Raw genomic sequence first — 9,941 nt, forward strand, 5'->3', positions numbered from 1 at the left:
TGTTGTATTTTTTTTTTTTTGAAGTAATGTAATCTTTTTTATTATTATTGTCTGTTTTTCTTTTTTCTGTAATTGTTAAACTTCAATAAATATCTTATAAAAAAAAAGGAGAAAAAGAGCTTATTCTTTATTTGACAAATACAGACACAGAACACAGTTTTATTTGCCATACCATTTTATTGTGATCATGATCAAGAGAAGTTTAAGCATGCACTGTAATATCATGAGGAAGAGTACCCAAGCCCCACTTTTCTACTTTAGCTTTTCCATCCCTGCATCCCATTCACCCTACACTAATGCCAAATAGGGGACTCTGCAGACCTGTGAACCCCACTTTCTCTGCACTCCCAATATCAGGTAAGCAACTTCCTCCTTCACTGTGGCTGCAAATCATGGATGTCAAAGGGGAAGACTTTGCTATCTTCTAATCACTCATCAAGGTTGGACTTCTTTACTCTTCAAGGTTGGTGGTGCTGCAGTATGACAGCATTGTGCTTGGTTGATTTTGTCAAAAATGTAATCATAAGTCATTGATGTCCTTGCCCGCCTGCAAAAATCCCGTGTTGCACAGCCTTTGAAAGCCATATGAGAACGATGAAAGCCATCTAATAAAGAGAAAAAAGCATAGTCATACAAATCCTTGGGTAGTACCAAGGTCACAGGGTGCAGGAGACAGAATGGGAACATTTTAATCATTATAAACTGTATTGTGCATATAGAAACATGTTAAAATCACATCCTAATATCATACTGATGTTTAAATAAATAAATAAAAGTCAACTTTGTTCTTATGTAGCAGGGGCCCAACCCACATGGATATGGAATTCAAAATCCATGGCTGCTTTAAGTTTTTTTTTTTTTTAAGGCTCTTTAAATTTCTCTCTCTGTGTGTGTGTGTGTATGTATATATATATATGTGGGTGTGTGTTTGTAATTTAACAAACAGATTATTTGTCTCTTTCACATATACATGTACACACCAGAGGCAGAAGCACATAGTCTCATCCATGGGACACAGAAGCCGTTTAACTGGCTATGAGCCGCCCCAGAACTGAACAACCCACTTGGTGAGTTCCTGCATCGCACTGTGGCGCGTCACGTTACAGCACAGGGACTCGCTTCCGCGGTGTTGGAAATCACGCACGCAGATGCCAGAAATTGTGTCTTCACATGTGCAGACTTGCGAGGATGCTGGAAATCGCATCTGCGCATGTGCAGACTCAGGCAAATGCCAGTGATCGCAGGTGGGCACGCTCATGCGCACTCGCTATCCAACCCACGGAGGGGCTCCGTGGGACTGATCCAGCCCAGGCAAGGTAAATCTTGCCAACACCTAGTCTCATCCATATAGGTAAAGATGGTCAAGGACCCCTGAACGGTTCAGTCCAGTAAAAGGCAATTGTGAGGTTTTGGCGCTTATCTCGCTTTCAGGCTGAGGGAGCTGGCATTTGTCCACAGACAGCTTTCTGGGTCATGAGGCCAGCATGACTAAACTGCTTCTGGTGCAACAGGACACCATGACAGAAGCCAGAGCACACAGCAACAACATTTACCTTCCCACTGCAGCAATATTTATCTACTCACACCGGAGTGCTTTTGAACTGCTAGGTTGGCAGGAGCTGGGACAGAGCAACGGGAGCTCACCCCATCATGCGGATTCCAACCACTGACCTACCGATTGGCAAACCCAAGAGGCTCAGTGGTTTAGACCACAGCACCACCCGCTCACATTATATGCAAAGCAAAGGCTATTGGAATGCTAATATTTTTGGGGGGAAACTCCCCTTCCCGTACACATACTATATGTTTTCTTGCAGGAAGCCACAGACTGAATGAGACAGCAACCCACCCACACAGCTTAGCAAACTGTCCACCTCCCACCTCTGACTCAATGGTTAACCACAGTACTTACAATTAGCCATCACAAACTCTATGCACAGATTCTCTTCACCTCTACACCTGACAGTCTCTGAGTCCTGACAATCTTCAAAGCTGGAAGAAATGCAGCCTGGGCACACCAAACCATTGTAGGGCGGATCCGACTCTGCCAAAAGCAACCATTAGAATCAACACATGAATCCAGACCAGATGTCTCTATTTTAATTGCTAGGCTCCAGTTGTCTAATCCTATGAGATATGTGCAGTGTTTCCACTGCATTCTGCTTCTAGAACCATTCACTGATGCAATGCAGTTGAAGAGTCTGGCAACCAGTTTATGAAGAAAAGGGAGCAATTTTAGTTGCTGCTGTCCTGTGATAGACTGGAGAGACTCTACCCACACTATGGGTGAATTTCACTCTTGAGAGGAGAGCTGGACTTACTGCAGGAGGTGACAAAGAAACCTCTTGGCATCAACATCTTGGCAAGATTCTTGTGGGAAGCTGAGATTTACCAGGTTTTAAGGCTAGGTGAGAAAATGAATGCTCCCAGAAGATAACTGAAGATGGTCTGTCATACGGGGAGAGAGATTAGGAGCTACTTTTGCACTTATTTTCTCTCACTCTCTTTCTCTCTTCTCTTTCATGCTGTTGATAAATAAGTGTTATGTTTCATAGTTGCATCTGAGCTGAATGGATAATAATTTTTTCTTTTTTGATTGGGATGAGATGTGGAGATTATTACCTGGCTGTCAAAGTGAATAAGTTGAAAGGCTGCTCTTTATGCGTTATATATTATGTACTATATTCCATTATGTATTATTACACATGACTTAATACTCTGAGTTATATTTATGAATATAATGTTATGAAGGTATACTATGTTGTTTACTTTGTTGCTGTGTTGTAAACTGTCCTGTGACCTATTGATGAAGGGCAGTATATAAATTTCTCAAATAAATAAATTTTGTTTTCATGTTGTATTTATTATATTTATATACCACTCAATACATAAAACCGTCTGTGTGTGTGTGTGTGTGTGTGTGTTTAAAGGACCCCTGGACAGTTAGGTCCAGTTGAATTTGCACAAAAACACTGTTTACCTTTCCATCCCAGTGGTAGCAATTTATCTACTTTTGCTGGAATGCTTTGTAACTGCTAGGTTAGCAAGAGCTGTGATAAAGCAATGGGAGCTCATTCCATCGCATGGATTTGAGGTGCTGACCCTACGATAGGCAAGTCCAAGAGGCTCAGTGGATTAGACCACAGTGCCACCCATCTCTCTCTCTCTCTCTCTCTCTCTCTCTCTCTCTCTCTCTCTCTCTCTCTGTGTGTGTGTGTGTGTGTGAAACTGAGTAACCACAATAAAATAAAATGCAGTTTTCAATGTAACTACAATACATTGCAATGATATTACAGTGGTACCCCGGGTTAAGAACTTAATTTGTTCTGAAAGTCTGTTCTTAACCTGAAACTGTTCTTAACCTGAGGTCCCACTTTAGCTAATAGGGCCTCTCACTGACACTGCGTCTCCGCCTCGCAATTTCTGTTCTCATCCTGAAGCAAAGTTCTTAACCCGAGGTATTATTTCCGCGATAGCGGAGTCTGTAAGCTGAAGTGTTTGTAACCTGAAGTGTCTGTAACCTGAGGTACCACTGTATTTTAAAAAACACAGCAACACATTTTGAAATATCTTTAGAGTCAGGGACCCCCTCCTTCATGCACTAAACACTAAACACCACAGCCAAATTCTGCTTTACATCTGCACAAATGATAATATTTATATGACTCATCCCTGTCTTTTCAGCTAATACATACAAAACACATCACCCATCCAGTCACCAACCACTAACTCCACTCACTCCTTCCCCTCAGGAAAAAAAAGTATGGATGGCAGCTAATGGATTGAGGTTGAATGTCAACAAGATAGAAGTACTGTTTCTGGGGGACAGAGGATGGGCATGTATGGGGGCTCCGTGGTCCTAAATGGAGTAACTATGCCCCTGAAGGACCAGGTGCACAGCCTGGGCCTCATTCTGGACTCACAGCTGTCCATGGAGGAACAAGTTAATTCTGTGTCCAGGGCAGCTGTTTACCAGATCCATTTGTTAGGCAGGCTGAGACCCTGTCTGCCTGTATACTCTCCTGCCAGAGGGGTGCATGCTCTGGTTATCTCCCCCTTGGACTACTGCAGCACACTATGTGGGGCTGCCAGATTGGTGAGTGGGAGCAGCCAGTGGACAGAAATTGTGGACAGAAGGACGGAGAGCACTGGATCCCTGCCAGCTCTTCTAGGGCCCGGAGGAGCTGGAGGGGGTCCTTTTGATCTTGGAGGAATTCAAATAATTCTCACATAATATAGAGCCGGGAAGCATGCCCCATAATACAGCATTTTATACAGACGTATGCAGATATCAGCTCATTAAGAGGCATCAGAGAGAATTTGTTGACTTGCCATTTATAAACTCTATTTTTGGAACAAAGCCTGTTGCCATTAATGAGAACTTGACAGTCAAAGGAGAGATAAGAGGACTGAATACCAAAATAATTGGACAGAGAAGGAGATGAATAAAAAAAATGCCTGCTGTGTGTTAACAATACAAAAACTTTGCTACAGAAGATGTGAGCCACAGAAACGACTGATTAGACTGAGAATCAGGATGAATAATATTAGTTTTGAATTTGGAAAAATAGCCGAAACATGAGAGACATGAATGAGGATGGATATCTCTAGACAACTAGAACATGGGAATTTCCCAAAATTATTTATTATTGGAATATATAAATGGTGGTATTATTGTAATATGCATTGATTTGATTTGATTTGTCATTAATTGGAAGATTGTTATTGAAAATGAATAAAAAAATTAACACAAACACTGGCTCCCAGTATGTTTCTGGGCATAATTCAAAGTCTTGATGCTGGCCTTTAAAGCTATAAACAGCCACAAACCAGTATACCTGAAGAAGCATCTCTACCCCCATCGTTCAGCCTGGACACTGAGGTTCAGTTCCAAGGGCTTTCTGGTGGCTCCTTCACTGCAATAAGTGAGGTTGTGGGGAAGCAGGCAGAGGGGCCTTCTTGGTAGTGGTGCCCACCCTGTGGAATGCTCTCCTATCAGACGTCATGGAGATAAGTAACTAAACAACCTTTAGAAGACATCTAAAGACAGCTCTGTATTGGGAAGTTTTTAACATTTTATGTTTTATTATGTTTTTGTTTAAGCTGGAAGCCACTAAGTTTGGCTGGGACAACCCAGTTAGGTGGGTGGGGTACAAATATTATTAGTATTACAAACCCAAGGAGACATTGAAACTCATCATTTATTGAAATAGCCATTCCAATTACCACCCAAGACTCACAGAGATCTACTGTTCCCAACAGCAAACAGGCGCTCTCATAAATTGCCATCTCCCACCAAAGGACAGGTGGAGCTGCACACATCTGCTACCTGGTTCTCATCCTTTCCACCAAGGAGTGCAGTCAGACAATTCAACCCACACAAGATGAACCCCCCCCCCCCCGCAAAAACCCTTGGCAGAGGGCACCCTCAACCCAATCCCTCAGCAGTGCTGCTTTGTAGTTTTCTGGATGGCCATTAGTACCAACAGATGGTTCCCCTCACTTCCTCCTCGGATCTGCACAACATGATAACACCCAGGGTCAGCACGGCTATCAGGGAACAAGGAGGACATGTGTTCTTCTCTCTCTCTCTCTCTCTCTCTCTCTCTCTCTCTCTCTCTCAAATCCCCCAATTTATCCAGGGTGTTTTCTCCACATTCTCAGGGGTCATCTGAAGCTCTTGATCAATCAACAGTTAACATAGGCTACCTGTTTTCTCCCATGCAAACTAGGAGAAGAATCTTGGTCTAGAACAGTAGCATTAATCTATTCTATGGGTACCCAAGGATGAAACCTGAAACCGAAATGACCTTCATTCTCAGGGTATGTAGATTCAAAAGCATGCAGATATTTACCAGGTGCGGATTGGTTATTGCAGTAATTACCCTGGCAGCAGTGTATTCTACGCCGGAAATATATATCTTCTAGTGTAGTAAAGCTGTAATCCCCTGGCGTACAATCTGAAGTGCATCCCCACATTTCTGTTTCTATTGTCATATCATCTGTGAGAGGGACAAAGAAAGAAATAGGTACAATTCAAAACCAAATTTTTTCAAATCAGCCCCCTAATGTTTGAAATTTATATGATGCTTCCTAATACAGTGTTACCTCGGGTTAAGTACTTAATTCATTCCGGAGGTCCGTTCTTAACCTCAAACTGTTCTTAACCTGAAGCACCACTTTAGCTAATGGGGCCTCCTGCTGCTGCCATGCCACTGGAGCACAATTTCTGTTCTCATCCTGAAGCAAAGTTCTTAACCCAAGGTACCCAAGGCAGGCTCTCTGGGTTGCCTGGAAGAAGTAAGTGGGTGCATGTTGACAGAAGAGAAAGTGGGCAAAGGAATATATAGTCTTATATAGTCTTACACTAGTGGCGCCCGCCCTGTGGAACACCCTCCCATCAGATGTCAAGGAAATAAACAACTACCGTGGTACCTCTAGTTATGAACTTAATTCGTTCTGGAGGTCCGTTCTTAACCTGAAACTGTTCTTAACCTGAAGCACCACTTTAGCTAATGGGGCCTCCTGCTGCTGCCATGCCACTGGAGCACAATTTCTGTTCTCATCCTGAAGCAAAGTTCTTAACCCAAGGTACTATTTATTTGTTAGCAGAGTCTGTAACCTGAAGCGTATGTAACCTGAAGCGTATGTAACCCGAGGTACCACTGTATACATATTGATGCAATAGAGAAGTCAGATAAATGCTGCTGAGTGACAACATCTTTACCCAAAAGAAAAGTGCCTAACCTGCTGATAACTTAATAAAGAATGTAAGGAGGGAGCTGTAGCCCAAGAAAGGAAAAGAGGTGGTAATGGAACAACTAGCTATTTTAAGTCAATTCCAATCTCCAGCGCCCGATGAGCTGCACCCAATGATACTAAAGGAGTTTGTGGATGTAATAGAAATACAATTAAGAATCACCTAGCATATTATACTCTTTGCTTAAAACAGGCAAGTGATTCATGGGGGGAAAGGATGGGGCCCTGTGGCTATGGACTCTCTAGTTCAATTTTCAAACTATGGCATGACAGAGTTAATTCATTCAAATCAAGATGCCCCAGAAACATTAAATTCCTGTTTTATGGTTACACTACAATATTATTTGTTGTTACAACATTGTTACAATATTTATTGCTAAAATACAGAAAATAGAGTTGGTTTGTCCTCTCTATATACAGTATTGTTCCTACTTCCTGAAGAGCCCCAGCAGGTTGTATTATTTCCTGCTCTTTCCTTTTTCCCTTTACTCTTTTCATTCCCTTGATTTCACCTCAATCTGGCTCTCACAAAATGAAAAATGTTTTGCAAGTAAGCCTTTGTGGGGAGATAGACAGACAGATGGATGTTCTTTTAAAAATAGATCTCTTGTGGCTTCATTTGATTTTAGAATGTATCTGTCAGAGTTTGAAGATGTAAGCTGTCACCGGATTGTTGCACTTCTTGCCATTTTGACGAGAGCACAGTCTGTGGTCATTTTGCATTCATACATGCACATCATCCATTATTCTTATTATTATTCCCTGATAATCCAGGGCCCACACACTCAGATTTGATTGGACTAAGAGGCTTTACACTCACCTAAATTATATCGAGTAAAATTTGAAATGCAGCTATCCTCTCCATTACGACAGACCTCTGGCACTCCCCTTCCACGGTAAATATACCAGTAACATTGATGCGACACATCTGGGAGGAAAGAGTAGGAAACAATCAGTGCCATGGGTTTCTCATTCCTTGAGAAATGACATCTACATACATTCACAGAGAGAAATCTGACCTTGATCTCAGCTGTTGGATGCAAACCACTATTAACAGACACGAGGAATCTTACTTATCTCAAGATTCCACATGTGTACACACACACACACACACACACACACACACACACACACAAACACCATCTCGTCTATCTCTCTCTCACACAAATATACACAGACACAGACAGATGCACAGCCTTATTCCCATTCACGCACATTTCCCTGCACCTCAACACATGGTGATAAGAAGATTCAAACCTCCCTCTCATAGTCCCAGTGTTGTTCTCAGTTCTTGCCATCACCAACCATTTGAGCAGTGACATTTTAGATAGGATTTCATAAGTCCTATCACACACTTCCATACACAGCCACATTATTGGTGCTGGTAAGTGTGCTACCAACAGCCCAACAAATAGCTGTTGGCTAGATGGGGAGGGCCTGAAGGTTATGGGAAGAAAGGTGCAGCAGGAGATGCTTCCCCATCTACCTTCCTTCCCAAACACTGCCAGTTGCCAACACAGGGATGGCAGGTAGGCAACCTGTTACAGGCTGCATGAGGTCTTCATGAACAGTGTATCAGTCCCAAACAGGGTAGCCAGAACAGCACAGGAAGCGCAACTGCTTACCTTGAAGTCAAGCAGCACCTGAGATCCCTGTGTTTTATTCCACCCACTCCCCATTTCTCCATTTGGTGTCACCAATCACTGCTTCAGGAAGAAAAAATATGAAAGAATCTGTCCCATTGTTGAGCTGACCTCAAGTAACAGAAATACCCTCTACTAGTATAATAGTCACTTTTACAAAATTTGCTACACCATCTGAATGTGAGGTATGTATGAGGTTTCTGTCCATGATGCATGTTGGACACATTTGTGCCCCATTCTAAACTCCTAATACTCCACTCTTCTATTTACACTTGTTTTACTCTGAATGACAAGAAATAATGACTCACTGCCTTGTGGTTGAGTTCAGTTGTTTGCAATTTGGAGCAGTCCCTTTATTCTGCTGGGCGACTGATTCCTTACGGCTGAAACTGAGTTGAGATTCTATGGGTCATTCACAAATCCTTGTGAATGAACCATAGTCTTCACTCTTTTTAACACTCAGAACCATGTTCGCTTGGCTCCTTTAATCCACCTCTAACCCATTCAACTCAACCAAGCTCCCAGTCAAAAGAAAATAAACATAAAAGCAGTGCTCCTTTCCAGACTTCAAAATGAGGTCTGTAACTTAGAACATGTAACTGAAGTTTGCTGGTCTTCTCCCCTCTCCAAAATTTAGAGTCCAGATTCTCAGATCCTCCTATTCTTATCCATATTTTCAGCTCCTTTTCTTTTCCAAAAACCTATTTCAGTCTTTCCATTCTGACCCCTGCTAACACCCATCCAGATATGATTAAGAGAAACATTCCTACTCACCAGAAGAAACTAGGACAAAGAGAACGCACATACTCAGGAAAGCCTTCATAATGCCAGAGCGATCAAAAGCCAAGGAGCACTTGAAACGAACCACCAGGTGAGCTGTGGAAGAAGAAGCTGGCTTGGGGAAATTTATAGGCGAAGGAAAGGTGCCTGAGAATTCCAGCTGGGAAGGAGTGGTGGGATATTATGGAAACAGAGAGTGCATGCTGTCCCCGAAATCCTGTTTTTTAAAAATTGGAACACAAAGCTCCTTTTTGATTGTGGATGCAATCATTTTTAGGACTTCTGTGGCAGCCAGCCAGATGCCTCTTCCAATCCAATTTGTTAATTAACTGGAACTTTAAAGAAGTGAATTCCTTCCAGTCTTTCTCCAGCTCTGTTTTATCACAAGGCCTGTGGAGCAAACATATTCCCAACAAGGCACAAAGTAATGAACAATTGGCATGTCACACACACATCTCTTTATCTTCCCAGCAATCAAGTGAACCTGGAACCTGCTTGTATCCATGGAACCTCTCCTTTGCATTGTCAATGCATTGTCCTTTGCATTGTCCTGTGCATTTTGTACCTTCTCAGTATCTTTTTAAACGTAGTCATGATGGCTACCTTCCCTCCAGTATGAGAGGCAGTAAGCCTCTTACTACCAGTTGCTGCAGATCACATGTTGAGAATGTGATGCCCAAAGGGATGTGAACACAGCACCACTGCTTTCTGGGCCTATGGATCAATTTGAAAGTGAGGAGACCCAGAGATTTGTGTGTG

General features: G+C 42.4%; 1 protein-coding gene across 2 annotated transcripts; it reads right to left on the bottom strand.

Annotated features, from left to right (window-relative positions):
* Nucleotides 1-214: 214 nt before the first annotated feature.
* LOC310769291 (phospholipase A2 inhibitor and Ly6/PLAUR domain-containing protein-like) lies at nucleotides 215-9,440 on the bottom strand. 2 transcript variants are annotated; one of them, XM_083628300.1, is made up of 5 exons: nucleotides 9,177-9,440; nucleotides 7,580-7,687; nucleotides 5,856-6,002; nucleotides 1,913-2,044; nucleotides 215-605 (listed from the first exon to the last, which is right to left on the bottom strand). In XM_083628300.1, exons 1-5 carry the CDS (start codon nucleotides 9,223-9,225, stop codon nucleotides 436-438), a joined length of 606 nt encoding a protein of 201 aa, XP_083484426.1. In that variant the 5' UTR covers nucleotides 9,226-9,440; the 3' UTR covers nucleotides 215-435. The 2 variants fall into 2 exon arrangements, with proteins under 2 accessions (XP_083484426.1, XP_083484427.1); XM_083628301.1 differs by lacking the exon at nucleotides 7,580-7,687.
* Between the last annotated feature and the right edge of the window lie 501 nt (nucleotides 9,441-9,941).

This window comes from Podarcis filfolensis (genome assembly GCF_964270895.1).
Source record: "Podarcis filfolensis genome assembly, chromosome: 8".
Taxonomy (NCBI): domain Eukaryota; kingdom Metazoa; phylum Chordata; class Lepidosauria; order Squamata; family Lacertidae; genus Podarcis; species Podarcis filfolensis.

Excerpts from the sequence above, each read along its gene's own strand:
- LOC310769291 (XM_083628300.1), bottom strand. The coding sequence starts at position 9,225 with ATGAAGGCTTTCCTGAGTATGTGCGTTCTCTTTGTCCTAGTTTCTTCT. Across the intron at positions 6,003-7,579 it reads TTTTACTCGATATAATTTAG|ATGATATGACAATAGAAACA; the intron begins GTGAGTGTAAAG and ends TCCCTCTCACAG. Across the intron at positions 606-1,912 it reads AGAGTTTGTGATGGCTAATT|ATGGCTTTCATCGTTCTCAT; the intron begins GTAAGTACTGTG and ends TCTCTTTATTAG.